The 16,484-nt window shown below is 44.9% G+C and overlaps 1 protein-coding gene across 13 annotated transcripts in view; it reads right to left on the minus strand.

The window, feature by feature from the left end:
• LOC115205100 (rap guanine nucleotide exchange factor 2) overlaps positions 1–16,484 on the minus strand; it is a 138,536-nt gene that overhangs the window by 24,804 nt on the left and 97,248 nt on the right. For 10 of the 13 annotated variants that reach the window (XM_029770741.1, XM_029770740.1, XM_029770737.1 and 7 more), the window contains one exon: positions 3,707–3,838. In XM_029770741.1, coding sequence (XP_029626601.1) covers positions 3,707–3,838 — 132 coding nt within the window. Of the gene's footprint in view, positions 1–3,706; positions 3,839–8,748; positions 9,463–16,484 lie in introns of those variants that run through there. The other 3 variants (XM_029770746.1, XM_029770747.1, XM_029770748.1) reach the window with 3 other exon arrangements.

Consider the following 16,484-nt stretch of genomic DNA (forward strand, 5'->3'; position numbering starts at 1 on the left):
TTGCGTGTTTTGCGCTCTCAACACGAGCCCCGCCTAGAGAACGAAAACCACACATGAAACACAGGGAGATGAAAACTGAAAACAATCCTGGCCCAGATGTGTCGAGTGCTAACCAACTCCTCTTACCTGAATGCGGTCCCTAAACTCCTGCCTTTTCAAAGCGAGAGCTAAAAAACAACGTTGCCTTCGTAAATTGCCTGCAGAAGCCTTGTCCGAGATGCATCTTTACCGCCCGGGCTGCCAATTGGGTTTACATTTTTCCAAAATTGAAAGAGTGTCCGTCTTTCACAGAACGAATCCCTATGTCATTTCTCCTTAACCACCATGTGCAAACGTCTCAATGATTCAGGTTGCAATCGGAGTAGCCATTCAGGCATCATGAGGTCAGCGATGTGGGCGGGGCAGGAGCCTGATGGGGCGAGAGAGTAAAGGGGGTGTGGTTCTTCCCTTGGGGAAGGGGTTGGTAAAGTGTGGATTTGTGGAGGAGTGAAACAGCGAAAAATCGGAAGATCGAGGCATGTCGGTTTTCCATGCGACAGGGAATAACCGAGGTGCTGAGACGGAGAATCCTAGAAAATTGTTTCGAACTCATCTGGAAATCTCGGCAGCAGTGAAAGCAGAAAACAGATATCTGACTTCAGCTTCACCTTGATGTGAAAGTCAATGTCTATGGATGCCAAAACCCGGTAGAAAACATCTACATTCCACAGTAATAAACCATTGTTGGCAGGCTCCAAACCTCAGAAGGACACTGTCCTAAAATAGCAGAGAGATGAGTCACTGGGCATCTTCATTGACCCTATTACTTGTCTACAGTAGGATCTAGGCTAGTCCTCACCCAGTAGCTTTCATTGATTACATATTGTTGTATTGTCAATTCAATATTAGCCACCCACCTAGGTTTGTGAATCAGGCTTATAATATACTAAAACGCTCAGTAAAACGCTGATTCACCTAGGTTTGTGAATCAGGCTTATAATATACTAAAACGCTCAGTAAAACGCTGATCATAATTTAGAAGTGTGTTCGTGAGGGAGATGGCAACACCTTCAAATCTGATTCGCACAACATTTCCAAGGAGCTACACAATGTTCAGCAACCCACTGGGAATTCTGAACCGTTACAATCTACTCGAAAACGTCAAACGTTAACCTCGAAACACAGAGAAACTCTGAACCCCCTCGCTGTGTGTGCGCATGTACATGCATGTGTGTGTATGTGATGTATGATCCATAAATGTGTGGTGAGCGAAAAAAGAAAGGGGGGGGGGGGGGGAGTTAATATTTCAACAGGGCTATTCTTGGATCAATGCATTCAAGTGTCCTTCTGAAGAACCAATTTCATGATTTATTCAGACACAAAACAGTCGGCCATGTTTGCAAGGCAGTGACAGGGAGGACGCAGCTCCATTCTTCTCGCCCGGGAGAAAGACAATGGCGCACTCCAGCGGACACGGCTCGTGGATGAGAGGAACGGGCAGCATCGCCAAAAGCTTTACCCTGGCAGACATCTGTCAAGAATACTCCGAAATTTGAACAGTTGTCTAATTGTAGACAAAGTCTTATTAATAGACAATATTGTCTAAATATTGTTATTTAACCATGTAAAATATCTGAATTGGTCTCATCACTACTATGGAGATTGAAGCAACAAACAGTCACAGGTCCGCAGCTGCGGAACAAATCTAATTGGAGTCCCATGATATTGTTATACACTGTCTAAATGTTCCTGTGTTTTTTCCCTGGATCAACCCTCCTTCACGCCATCTTCCAGCCCTGATGTGGACAGCTATAAACCCAAAGCATGCTTGTCCAGGGAGGAACTACTACCATGTCATCCATTAACTCTAAGCTTTGAAGACGGTAAATCTAACATTCTCAGACGAAGTGATGGTGGGTCTGGGTCATCTCCATTAGTGAGAGAGTGGGACTGAATAGAAATGGGGAGGGACAGAGAGAAAGATATAGTGATGAGAAGCTATGGACAGATAGATCATAAAGAGAGAGGCAGACTGGCGAAGGAAAGGTGTTATGGAGGGAAAGAGGAAAGAGAGCGGACAATAGACAACGGCTTTAACGGAGACGCTACAGCAGACCTGTTAATGAGGACCTAGCAGATGGCCCTAAGACTGGATGAGGGCCTGGGCACAACCGGCCCCCAACGCTCCACATGCACGCACACACTTGCAGTATGTACTGTACACAGATAGTGCACTTGCACACACAGAAATGGCAACAGACTGACACAGACTAATGCACACCCGCACAGTGCACTCACACACACACACACACACACACAGCAGATGACGACGTAGGGAGCCAATGGGGTGCCTGTGTGTGGTAAGAGGATTAGGTGAGATTGGCTTTGGGGGCCCGAATACAGTCATGAGATGGTGGAGTGGGAGGGGACTGTTCTGTTCTATGGGCGTTTAGAGGGTGTTGGGTGGACGTTGTTGGGAGGTTATGGGGACAATTGAGGGAGGCCTGCTTACCTGGTTGGTTGCTACTTCCAGAGTGGGGGGGTTGGAAGGGGGACTGCTCTATTGACATTTAGAGGATGTTGTACGGACGTTTTTTATTTAACCTTTATTTAACCAGGTAGGCCAGTTGAGAACAAGTTCTCATTTACAACTGCGACCTGGCCAAGATAAAGCAAAACAGTGCGACAAAAACAACACATAGTTACACATGGGATAAACAAATGTACAGTCAATAACACAATAGAAAAATCTATATACAGTGTGAGCAAATGTAGTAAGATTAGGGAGGTAAGGCAATAAATAGGCCATAGTGGCAAAATAATTACAATTTAGCATTAACACTGGAGTGATAGATGTGCAAATGATGATGTGCAAGTAGAGATATTGGGGTGCAAAAGAGCAAAAATAAATAACAATATGGGGATGAGGTAGTTGGGTGGGCTATTTACAGATGGGCTGTGTACAGGTGCAGTGATCGGTAAGCTGCTTTGAAAGCTAATTCTGAAAGTTAGTGAGGGAGATAAGTCTCCAGCTTCAGTGATTTTTGAAATTCGTTCCAGTCATTGGCAGCAGAGTACTGGAAGGAAAGGCAGCCAAAGTAGGAGTTGGCTTTGGAGATGACCAGTGAAATATACCTCCTGCAGCGTGTGCTACGGGTGGGTGCTGCTTTGGTGACCAATGAGCTGAGATAAGGTAGGGCTTTACCTAGCAAAGAGTTATAGATGACATGGAGCCAGTGGGTTTGGCGACGAATATGAAGCGAGGGCCAGCCAACGAGAGCATACAGGTCGCAGTGGTGGGTAGTATATGGGGCTTTGGTGACAAAACGGATGGCACTGTGATAGACTGCATCCAATTTGCTGAGTAGAGTGTTGGAGGCTATTTTGTAAATGACATCGCCGAAGGACGGTAGGATGGTCAGTTTTACGAGGGTATGTTTAGCAGCATGAGTGAAGGAGGCTTTGTTGCAAAATAGGAAGCCGATTCTAGACTTAATTTTGGACTGGAGATGCTTAATGTGAGCCTGGAAGGAGAGTTTACAGTCTAACTAGACACCTAGGTATTTGTCATTGTCCACATATTCTAAGTCAGAACAGTCCAGAGTAGTGATGCTAGTCGGGCGGGGGGGGGGGGGGGGTACGGACAGCGATCGGTGGAAGAGCATGCATTTAATTTTACTAGCAATTTAAGAGCAGCTTGGGGGGGGGGGGGGGGGGCTGTGCTTACCTGGTATATGTCTGACAGGCTGCTGCTTCCAGAGTCGCTGGTGATACTACATCCTGAGTGGCTGGAGGAAACGTGGGTCACCTGTGGGTGCAAGCCGTCGGCCAGGTGGAGTCGGCTGAAGTCCGCGGGGAGCTGCACACACACACACACACCATCACACAAACAGACAGATGGTCAGTTTCACCAGTCGCAACCCACTCACACCACCGACGCACGGCTGTCAGGCGTTTAGAAGGCACTTGGCTACATGGTGGGTGCAACACTTATTTAGCCCTTACCAAAACATTGCAATCGAAAGAAGTGTACCGTCTGCATTAGACGTTAGTGCAGCCAGGGCACGAGTGGAGTTGGTAGGGGAATGCGTGGGAGCAGAGTTCCCAAAGTGTAGAAACGATTTGACATGTTGAAATCATTTTGGAGCCGAATTGCCCTTTGAATTGACAGCGAGCGAGTTCTGAGTTCCCAGAGTGATTTTTGATTTTAGATGTAATTGATTAATCTTCTTCAGTTCATTATGTCCCTCCACATTCATTTCATTTAATCCATCTCCTCCTCCTGTGATTACACAGCAGTCTTAATAGAACATGCATGAAAAAAATATTAATGAAGCCTGTGAGTTAACGCGGAACTTCTTCCAAATAATTCATAGTCAAACGAGCCGCCATTAATAACATTTCCCACTTTCATGGTATCCGTGGGGAACATTTATGGAGTTTAACAACATGTATTTATCTAACATAATAGATCATTGATTTTAAAATGTGTCTCGAAATTTTAAGCCCCCTGTGATAGTGTAATTTACTCAACATTTAAGTGCAAGATCTATTGTCAATTCAATTTGAAAGTGTAGCGTTTGGTAGGCAAACTTTACTGTTCTGCTAAGTGTCCATATTTGCTGAGCTCATCTTACGTGTATACAAAGTAGCCATAGGCCAAGCAGCGAGGGTAGTTGGGTACTGCGTCTTGCTTGCTGGTGTGACCGACTGGGATTCAAACCTGGTTCTCCAACACGTCACAAGATTGTGCTAGCCCATTGAGCTAAAGCCTTAACAAGACTTCATGACCAATGGCAACAAGCATGTACAATATAACTACCGGACTCCCAGAAACATTTTGTGGTGTTACTTACACACAGACTCATGATGAGGCAGTGAATTTAACATTGAGGCTTCAAGTAGCCCATCATTATGTGTTTAATATGGAAGAGTGCCTACTAGATCCAGTTGAAATGAATATGACCCAATTTCCAAGCTATATGGAGATGACAGACGCCCCACCACCAGAATTCCCAGGGCAGAATTAGCATTAAAGCTAATGGAAGAAAATGGTGCAAAATCTCAAAAGGGCTAGATAGAATAACAACAACTGCTATTAGCATTCTGGAGCATGAATCCGCACAAATATCTATCCGGACAGAACCAAGTCTATGTTAGGAGTAGAAAAATCATGAAACGTATCAAAAGGAGATATAGGCTACAGTACTCCAAGAGGCATAGTTAAAAATGAATATTTGCGAGTTTTAATGTTTTATTTATCTATTTATTACCATTCTCAAAGCTTTAAGGAAGGCACTTGCTCCTTAAACCCAACCCCTGGCAGCGACAGGGCATGAATATTTAAATCTTCACACCTAAAAGCACAGCGCATGTGATTAAACTGCATCAAATCAGGGCGTCACTGCCGGAAAGAAAATGTGAAAAGAAGAACATTGGCAGCGCTTCAGCTAAGAAATTTGAATACAAACTAGAACAGGAATATAGTACTGATCCAGATATTAGGCCTATACACCTACCCATGCTATTCACCACCACCAAATACATGCGCGCAGGTAAAAATATGTGTAGGGATAGAGTGAGGCTGTGGAGGAGCGGTATTAACATTGGTTTGAATGACTTAATCAACAGCTTTTAAAAGGGTGGGAAAAGTGATGACTGTTCTGCTCCTGGAATCAACACCTCCAAATTCTCCATATTCTATGGTGAATGTTTTTGGTTAAATCACCACTCCTCAATATTCTTCACTTTCATTAGGCTATATCATTTTTTTTTGACAGGAACCACCACAGAACTGTAGTAGATACTAAACAATGTCACGGAATTGAAAAATAGTTGGTGAAGAACTGCAATGACTTGTAAGTCACACTTTGAAACATTAATTAACTTGGGGCAACTAATCATGCTGTGAAGTGTGTGTGTGTGTGTGTGTGTGTGTGTGTGTGTGTGTGTGTGTGTGTACCATAGAGTAAAAAGCTAGCCCACACCCCAATACGACTGTGAATGTGATGTCATTACAGTGTATCAAAGACGGCAATCACATTTCATTACCCGGCTTGGTGCACAGAACCAAATAGTTAATCAGGGGGGCTAAAGCCAGGGCCAGGCCACAAGCCCCTCAGGCTGGTAGAGCCCCTCTCCCCATCTGAACCCCCTCCAGCTAAGTGGCCAGAGATTATTAGTGGACCCTGAATTGTGTTACAATGATAAAGATGTTATACATTTGCAGTCTGCATTGAACACACTGAACGACATTCCTTGGCACTATATATTAAGTGGAAATGTTACCGTCTTATATGACTGGACACCAGATTGTGTTCCAATGGTTCACGTTGACTACAATTGCAAACTGTATTAAAGTCTGCATTGAACAGCATTGGCATTCAATGGCACTATATAGAAGAAGAGGCAATGTCAATTTGTATTTTTGTATTGCATTCTTTCATTTCAAGAAAACATTGGTCTCAAAAATCAATGCTACCGATAGACTAGGGCACAATGTTATTGCCCTATTTGATAAGAATTCTGGGTGAAAAAAATCTATGCTGCCTATAGACTAGTCTGAGATGGCCTGCATTTTTTTATGTTTGGTGGAGCAGATTGCTGATTCCATCATGATGTAGAAGTGCATGGCATGGTGGACTAACAGAAAACAACCCTGAACATGAAGCAATGGGAGGTTTATCAAAAACCATATGGGGCGACCACAGGTTGGGAGTAGTACACACATGGTCGATATCCACATGTCAATAGCAATATCCAGGCTGTTTCCCCCCACCCTAAAGCAACTGGCTAGACCGCGCCCCCCCCCCCCCCCCCCCCCAGTTCATTGGCAAGGCCAGTTCTGAGAAAATGGCTGCTAACAACATCAACAAGGCTCGCTAAACTATTCTAAATCAGCGCTGCTGCTAGGATGCTAATCGCTATACATTTTTACATGTCATTACAGAGACCATTTCTCAAACTCTCTAAGGATGTGGGCAAATCATTAACACGCAATGTCTCGAGGTCAAAAAATAAATAAATCCAAAGCGCACGATTTGCCTAATCCGAGCCGTAGCCACAAATATTTACAAATCAACTGGTCACGATGGGATTAGAACAGTAGCATCGAGCCACAGCACTACATTTCCCAACCTTCCATGGTGAGCAGATGTGGTGCTCCTAAAATTATACTGTAGACCTAATGACCTAGATTGCCGCACTGGCGGCAACCCCGTGGATGTGGATGGAAGGGCTGGCCGGGGCCCAACCTCTTTATGGGGATTCGGTATACAGTGGAGGGTGAACCGCGAAACTAGGTCTGTGACCGACTTGGATGACCTAGCTTGGAGGCTATTCCTTCTACCTGGAGAATTAATAAAAGAGACTTAACTAAGGTAGATGGGGGAAATTGAGGTTTGGAGAGGTGGGAAAATGCTGATGTTGGAAGACCAGATACGGCAGGCGCTATTCCCAGAGTTCCCCTGGCTCCCAGACGGTGGGGGCTTCTCGCTTTCCTGAGCCGGGTGGATCAAGAGATTAAAGCCGTTTGGGCTGGGTGTCCGATTAAACAGGCCTGATATTCGCCCTTCCTGTGTTACGACTCTACTAAACCCAGCCAGAGCACATATTCACACACACACACAACATGGCAAAGAGATGGGGGAGAGCAAGTGAGATAAAAACACGCTTACCAACCAACACATAAGACATCCATTATAATATAACTTTGCTGCTGACAATCACCTAATACTCATATTGCAATCTAATATAAAACAAATGGGGCATTGTCCAATGCCTTTAAATGGACAGTAGAAGGGTGGGAAAGAGATACACACAGGGGTCAACAAATAGATGCACTAACTCATAACAGCCATGCTACTATGACAACCACCTACTCTCACTAAATAGGCATACAATTTCCCCATATTAGTCGCATGCATGATGCCGCTACTCCAGAAATATGATACTCTTCTTTGATTGCCGTCTCCCACTGTATTCGCTTATAAATATTTGCATACTTCTTACTTGCTGAGGAGGAAGAGCGAGAGAGAAAGAAAGAGTAGGCTAAATCTGTGTGCTACATAGATGTAATTTACCCTCCACAATCCGTCTACCGCTGTGATTTACAGCTATAGGCACGAAGCTTCGGAGGGTTGAGTGATGCCAGCGGTCGCTGACAGCCAATCAATTCATTTACGGCTCATGTGCAGGCCACTCAGTAGCCTACAAATGTCTGCATGATCGCTGTCTCTAGTCTGGCTGTCACTATTAGCACCATGGACAGCAGCCCACACAAGGCTGCCTCCATCAAACCGCACGTCTCAACACAACCCTTGCAAAAAAATTAAAATAGGATCTACGACACCTGTATTGCATTTGCACAAGACGTCGGCTAACCTTTATTTAATAAGGTCGCGTTGCGCAGAAAGACGCAAAGTATTGTCTCGTAAGTGCCTCGTAAAACTTAATGAGGAACCCAGATACTCTCGAGTCATGGTCGTAAACCATTCCAACCGTCTTGCAACCGGAGTGTGACAGCGAGCACATGGCCGTGGTGACTAGCCTACAACACTACCGGCACACGGGCTGACGGATAAATAAGGTTGAGATTCAACGCGTCCGCGCTCCTGTGTGGCGCTGGGCTATAGCCTAGTGGGCTGGGCCCGGCGTATTCATTAATCTAAGCGCGGCTTGAGAGAAACCCGATGGCCATCCATTAGGCTATAGAGTAGCGAATCGCATCCAGACATCGGGTCACAGAACAAAACATACACGCACACTTACCGGGTTTTTATCTTGCTGGCTCGGGACTCCATGGCTGGCTGCTGCTGCTAATGGTTTCATAATGATACAATATACGCCGGGCTAAAATGTAACATTCTGGGTCTAGCTCTCTATGCTACAGCGCGCCTCTTCCCCATCTTCCTCGTCCAATTCCTCCCCTCTCTCAGCTATTCTACCCGGGCTGTCTCTCTCTCTGGGAAGTGAGGGGGTGATGCTGAAGGGGGGTGATGCTGAAGGAAGCCGGCTTCGGTTTCAGACGCACCAGCAGCCCTGCATCGGGGTTCAACTCCAGCGAGAGAACAGCCCAGTCTGCAGTGCCGAGCGCACGCTACTGTCTTGCAGCGCAGGGATGGATAAAAAGGTTAAGAGGGAGAGAAAAACAATCGAGCGTCGTGCGTTCTTTCTTTTTACGCTGATGCCAATTAGATAGTTTCCTCCTCCAGTGAGCTCCGGTGTGTGGATAATAAAGCCGAAAAATAGGGGGGGAAAGGCTAAAATGGCTGACAGCACTTTCACTCACGTTCGCTCCCTCATCCTACCTCTCCCTTCCTGCTCTGCTCTCTTTCGCTGCCGATGGTAGGCTGGCTGTCACAAACACAAGCACGCCTACGCGCACGCAAAGACTCGCTCACTCGGCTTTTACGCGCCATTAGATTAGTCTGAGACCTAGGAGCCACCGCCTCCACGATCCTGGCTTTGTTAACACTACTCTCAGTACATTTGTGCACCAAAGCGGGGGACGTGTGTGTGTCAGTGAGTGTATTGGGGAGAGACGTGGGGGCTTGAATAGGGACCGCCCTCACTGATGCTGAGTCCAGCCGGTGGTGCCTGCTGTTCTTCTACTCACACAGTCTACATGGCTTAAAAAGAGAGAGAGAGAGGGATAAAGGAGGAGAGAAAAGGAGAGGGATGAGGATGAATAGGCTAGCTAGGAGACAGATAAACAGATACACAGGGAGATAGAGAAAAAAGAGAGATAGAGGACGCAAAGGAGAGCAAAACGCTGAGAGAAATCAAAAGGATACTAGTGAGAGGTGGGGAGCCGGGCGAGAGTAATGCCATTATCACACTCACTTCAGCAGAGGACCGCTGGCTGCAGCCAGTTGGCATGGTAACAGAACCAGGAAAGCAATTTCCTGGGCGGTGGAGAGAGAGGGGGGGAGAGAGAGAGGGGGGGAGCATCCTCTTCAGTGAGAGTGGAGAAAAGAGGAAAGGTGGACCTGATAAAGACTTGCTCAAAGACAGTGGGTAATAAAATGAAAGAGGACCATGGCTATGGAGATGAACAGAGCTCTCCTTGAATCAGTATGACAATGATGTCACCACTGTCAAACGGCTGGAGTATAGTAACCACGGCGACTGAGCATGACTCGCCCCCACGGGGCCTTTGGTGGTTGCTGTGGCGACAGAAGCATAGAGACACGGAAAGATGGAGGAAGTAGAAAGAGAGAAGAGAGAGGGGGGCACACGCGTGTCAGAGACAGAAGCCATCTCGTCACCGACTCCCCCGTCCGACTTTGGGGAAAAGGCCCCCATCGAGCATGGGCTGTGGTATCACATCATAGACAGTGCTGAAGGATCTATCAAATCATGACATGCAAGCACACACACACTATAACCACCCTTCACAATATACCACTAGGTACACACACACACACACACACACACACACACACACACACACACACACACACACACACACACACACACACACACAGGGGATGCCCATTCCCCTAGGGCTGGGATCAACTAGATTCAGCCGTGGGCCGATTTTGTCTTGAGTGGATGATCAGGGGGCCAGAACATTATTACAAAATCATTTGTAGACTGCAAATGGACTGCAAGAAGCCCAAACGGATATAATATTTAATTAAAACATTTTAAAACTTGCTTACATTTGGACACGATCACATACTGTATATCTCTCAATTATGAGTGGGAATACTTGGTGGGCCAAACAGCCGCCAGCTGCCCTAGGGGATTCGGGTTATTGGCAACACAAAGGGCCCCTGTCAGATATGAGGCCAGCGGGCCAGGCTTGGTGACGGACACTGAGATATGAGAAGAACAGCGCTTTAAAATGACGAAGGCACAGCGAACAATGGCTTAAAGGGCAATGCAAGGCTACGCGGCACCCAAATGGCACCCTATTCCCTACAGGCACTATGGGTCCTGGTCAAAAGTAGTGCACTATATAGGGAATAGGGTGCCATTTAGGACGCAACCCGAAACAATGAACAATAGGCAGCCGAGTGACTCGGAGCTGATATTATTATCTCGAAATGGCACAATAATAAACTGCCAATTCAAATGAGAATCAAAGCCCCAACGGGCAAATAGGAAAACCCAGTAGTGTTCCTACAATGACAGTCAAAGACAAATAGCTTTGTTGCACTAACAAAATACACTACATGACCAAAAGTATGCTCGTCGAACATCTCATTTCAAAATCATGGGCATTAATATGGAGTTGGTCCCCACTTTGCTGCTTTAACAGCCTCCACTCTTCTGGGAAGGCTTTCCACTAGATGTTGGAATATTGCTGTGGGTACTTGCTTCCATTCAGCCATAAGAGCATTAGTGAGGTAGGGCACTGATGTTGGGCGATTTGGCCTGGCTCGCAGTCGGCGCTACAATTCGTTCCATAGGTGACCGATTGGGTTGAGGTCAGGGTTCTGTGCAGGCCAGTCAAGTTCTTCCACACAGATCGACAAACCATTTCTGTATGAACCTCACTTTGTGCACGGGGCATTGTCATGCTAAAACAGGAAAGGGCCTTCCCCAAACTGTTGCCACAAAGTTGGAAACACAGAATGTCAATGTATGCTGTAGTGTTAAGATTTCCCTTCAATGGCACCAAAGGGCCTAACCCAAACCATGAAAAACAGCCCCAAACCATTATCCCTCCTCCACCAAACTTTACAGTTGGCACTATGTATTGGGGCAGGTAGCATTCTCCTGGTATCCGCCAAACCCAGATTAGTCCGTCAGACTGCCAGATGACTGCCAGATCACTCCAGAGAACGCTTTTTCACTGCTCCAGAGTCCAATCGCGGCGAGCTTTACACCACTTCAGCCGACATTTGGCATTGTGCATGGTGATCTTAGGCTTGTGAGAGGATGCTTGGCCATGGAAACCCATTTCATGAAGCTCCCGACGAACAGTTCTTGTGCTGACGTTGCAACCGAGGACAGACTATTTTTACACACTTCAGCACTCGGTGGTCCCATTCTGTGAGTTTGTCTGGCCTACCACTTTGCGGCCATTCTCCTGTCAATGGAAATTGCATGGCTGTGTGCTTGATTTTATACACCTGTCAACAATGGGTGTGGCTGAAATAGCCGAATCCACTAATATGAAGGGGTGTCCACAAACTTTTGTATATATATAGTGTATGTGTTGCCTTTCTTCAGATTTGCAACTTTTCTGTTTACACCATCCTTACATTAGCCTTGGATGTGTTGTGGCAAAGTGACCTATAGTGATTCTTGTTATTGCAGTGTTGGATAGGAAAACAACAACTACTGAACATGCGTATGTACAGTCCATCTATATATGGCTCTCTGATGTAGATCAATGTCGGTCAATGGAATAGTAAACACCACATTTACACAGCGAGTGTATCGAGTTGTACTTGAGGGGGCTATTTGTTCACGTATACGCCGTATAACTACTGTGTTAATAGAGACAATGCCTCAAAACCAGGGGTTGCATTTATTATTGGCCGGCTGGCCTCCATCCGACGGAACATGAGAATACCCACTGTGACATCATTCCCATCACCCTCTCTAGGCCCCGGGCAATGATGTAATGCATCACCAAAACAAGCTCAGGTGTTTGCTTCTGGTGCTGGTGACGGTGTCATTAGCATTGCTGGCAACAATAGTCAAGGGACCAGGGCATCATTATGTCATTACATCACCACGGCAATGGGTGAGGCAGTGGGGGGGTGTTGTTGGGGTCGTGTCTGGGGACCACAACCAGACACTCTTGGTTGCACTTTAACGCTTTCCAGTGACAACGAGACTACGGCTCCGTTCAAAATAGCATCCTATCCCCTATATAGTGCACTACTTTCGACCAGGGCCCATAGGGTGCTATTTCAGACATAGGTTATGGGGTTGGCATTCGGCTGAACAACCTCAATCTAAATGCAAAGGAAAGGCAGGGGCGCATTGATTGGACTTGATTGGAACACTGATGTAACAATGCTAGCGGTGCGTGACATTAATGGATTCTGATTCATTGGAGGGGGCAGGAAAGCCTTGACACCAGCCATTTGTAATGTTCTCTGCTAACCGCTGTGGCTATAAGTTTGTTCCAAACATTCTGGGTTCGGGATGCATAGCATTAGGGTCGTACAAAGTTTATTACCACGGTAGGGAAGATAAAAGCAAACTCACATGTATGTGCACAGATATACACAGGTGCATGCTGTAGGCAGACAACAAGCACATGAAAGCAAGAGTAATGTACTGTCTTTAGATAAAAAGCATTTTACAGTTAGTTTTATTACTAGCACGACTGCACATGATGAACAAGAAAATTAGGACATATATATAGGACATACAATATAAAAACCAAGTCTATTCCACAAAGCCACTGTATCAAAGATAACTATATTGTGAATCTACCAAGCTACTATAAAAAGCTAATCTGACATGGCCTTTCCCACTCACACACAGTACAGTAGCTGGACATCAGTACAAAGACTAAGAGCTCAAACGTTCTCTCTCCCCCTCTGCATCTTCCTGCAAGTCAATAAGTACCAGTCAAAGAAAATACCGGTACTAACACCTCGCCAGATAAACCACTGATATTACAATTTCAAAAGGTTAACCAATGCAAATACTCTTATCATTGGGTAACATTGGCCATTTCTTAAATAGGCCAATGGCATATAAGAAGAGATCTATTATGCCTGGATATAAATCTAAAAGTCTCGGTTCCTTTTTAGTTTTGCAACACAGTTGATTATTTCAACAACAAATATAAAACTGATTAACAACCTGTAAGCGATTAGCACTAGTCAAGCTAACCAAAGCAGCTAAAACGGATGCCACCAGCATGCCAATACTTAACATGGCGGTGTAATTCCCACAGTATATTATCTTCATGTCAGTATACGTGAAAGAGTCTAAAGCCTTGTTAAATTGCTGACTGTGCATATCAATAAGGGACCAGGACCCTTACTTATAAAAAAGTTGCTAATACACTGCTACCATCTCCTCCTCTAGGGTCGACTTCCTGATGCTGCTGTTCCCACGCCACTTGTGCCAGTTCAAGAGGCAGCAAGGTATTGTGTTGCTGTTGGCATGAGTTGGCGTGGGCACGTTTCCTGTCCGGGCAGGAAGTGGACAGGATTTGCGACCCAAACATGGTTACCACAGCCACAAAGTCGTAATTATGGCTAAACCCTGGCTATTTCAACAATTTCTCTTTTTAAAATCAGATTTTGAACCTAATCTTCAACCACACTGCTAACCTTATGCCTAATCTTAAATTAAGTCCAAAAAGCACATTTTTGTTTTCATGAACTTCTATGACACAGCCAATTTTGACTTTGTGGCTGTGGTAACTAGTGACAACCGATATGAGGGGAGGATGGGGAGGGCGAGGAAGAGGAAAGGCCTGAAATAATAGGCTCAGACATCTCCCAGGATGTAGGGCAAGTAAGCGGGATCAAAAACAGCCAGGGTCTGGTTTGCCAAAAGCATCTTAAGGCCATAGCTGCAGGAAGTAGGGGAGCTGGAGGTGCTGCAGCAATCACTGAAATTGAAAAAAATGTCCCCAAAAATATATTTTTATAAAAACATTTCTTCCAAAAACTATATTACTCCTGTCTGAACAGACAAATAAAATCAGTCAAAATACTACACCAGAGAACATAATTTACCCACAGAGGATCAATAGATAGAAAAAAATAGTGCTTGTGATAAAACTTTATCCACAGCTTAGTCGAGAGGGCCACAATTTGGGCAGCATGCTCGCCAAATATAGAACCACTTGTTGCGTTATGTCCATAGACATATAATCCAAAGAAGGGTTTTGGAACATCTAACCCTGGCAATTTGACTGTTAAACTCATGGGTACACCAGCAATGGCTGCCAGTTCTGACTTGAATGGGAACCAAATCAAATCGTTATTAGTCAGCTGCACTGAATACAACAGGTTTTTACAGTGAAATGCCGACTTATGAAGCTCTAACCAACAATGCAGTTTAAAAAAAGATGAGGAAGAATAAGAAATAAAAGTAAAAAGTAATTAAAGAGCAGCAGTAAAATAACAATATCGAGACTATAGGTACAAAGTCAATTTGCGGGGGCACCGGTTAGTTGAGGTAAAATGTACAGTTGAAGTCGGAAGTTTACATACACTTAGGTTGGAGTCATTAAAACTCGTTTTTAAACCACAAGTCGGTTAGGACATCTACTTTGTGCATGACAAGTCATTTTTCCAACAATTGTTTACAGACAGATTATTTCACTTATAATTCACTGTATCACAATTCCAATGGGTCAGAAGTTTACATACACTAAGTTGACTGTGCCTATAAACAGCTTGGAATATTCCAGAAAATGATGTCATGGCTTTAGAAGCTTCTGATAGGCTAATTGACATCAATTAAGTCAATTGGAGGTTTACATGTGGATGTAGGTCAACGCCTACCTTCAAACTCAGTGCCTCTTTGCTTGACATCATGAGAAAATCAAAAGAATTCAGCCAAGACCTCAGAAAATAATTGTAGACCTCCACAAGTCTGGTTCATCCTTGGGAGCAATTTCCAAATGCCTGAAGGTACCACATTCATCTGTACAAACAACAGTACGCAAGTATAAACACCATGGGACCACGCAGCTGTCATACCGCTCAGGAAGGAGAAGCGTTCGGTCTCCTAGAGTTGAACGTACTTTGGTGCGAAAAGTGCAAATCAATCCCAGAACAACAAAGGACCTTGTGAAGAAGCTGGAGGAAACAGGTACTGGTGGTGCTTTGCTGCAGGAGGGACTGGTGCACTTCACAAAATAGATGGCATCATGAGGTAGGAAAATTATGTGGATATATTGAAGCAACATCAAGACATCAGTCAGAAAGTTAAAGCTTGGTCGCAAATGGGTCTTCCAAATGGACAATGACCCCAAGCATACTTCCAAAGTTGTGGCAAAATGGCTTAAGGACAACAAAGTCAAGGTATTGGAGTGGCCATCACAAAGCCCTGACCTCAATCCTATAGAAAATTTGTGGGCAGAACTGAAAAAGTGTCTGAGTGCAAGGAGGCCTACAAACCTGACTCAGTTACACTAGCTCTGTCAGGAGGAATGGGCCAAAATTCACCCAACTTATTGTGGGAAGCTTGTGGAAGGCTACCCGAAATTTTGACCCAAGTTAAACAATTTAAAAGCAATGCTACCAAATAGTAATCGAATGTATGTAAACTTCTGACCTACTGGGAATGTGATGAAAGAAATAAAAGCTGAAATAAATCACTCTCTACTATTATTCTGACATTTCACATTCTTAAAACAAAATGGTGACCCTAACTGACCTAAGACAGGGAATTTATACTAGGATTAAATGTCAGGAATTGTGAAAAACTGAGTTTAAATGTATTTGGCTAAGGTGCATGTAAACTTCCGACATCAACTGTACATGTAGGTAGAGTTATTAAATTGACTATGCATAGATGATAACAACAGAGAGTAGCAGCGGTGTAAAAGAGGGGAGGGGGCGCAA

This window comes from Salmo trutta, chromosome 13 (genome assembly GCF_901001165.1).
Source record: "Salmo trutta chromosome 13, fSalTru1.1, whole genome shotgun sequence".
Taxonomy (NCBI): domain Eukaryota; kingdom Metazoa; phylum Chordata; class Actinopteri; order Salmoniformes; family Salmonidae; genus Salmo; species Salmo trutta.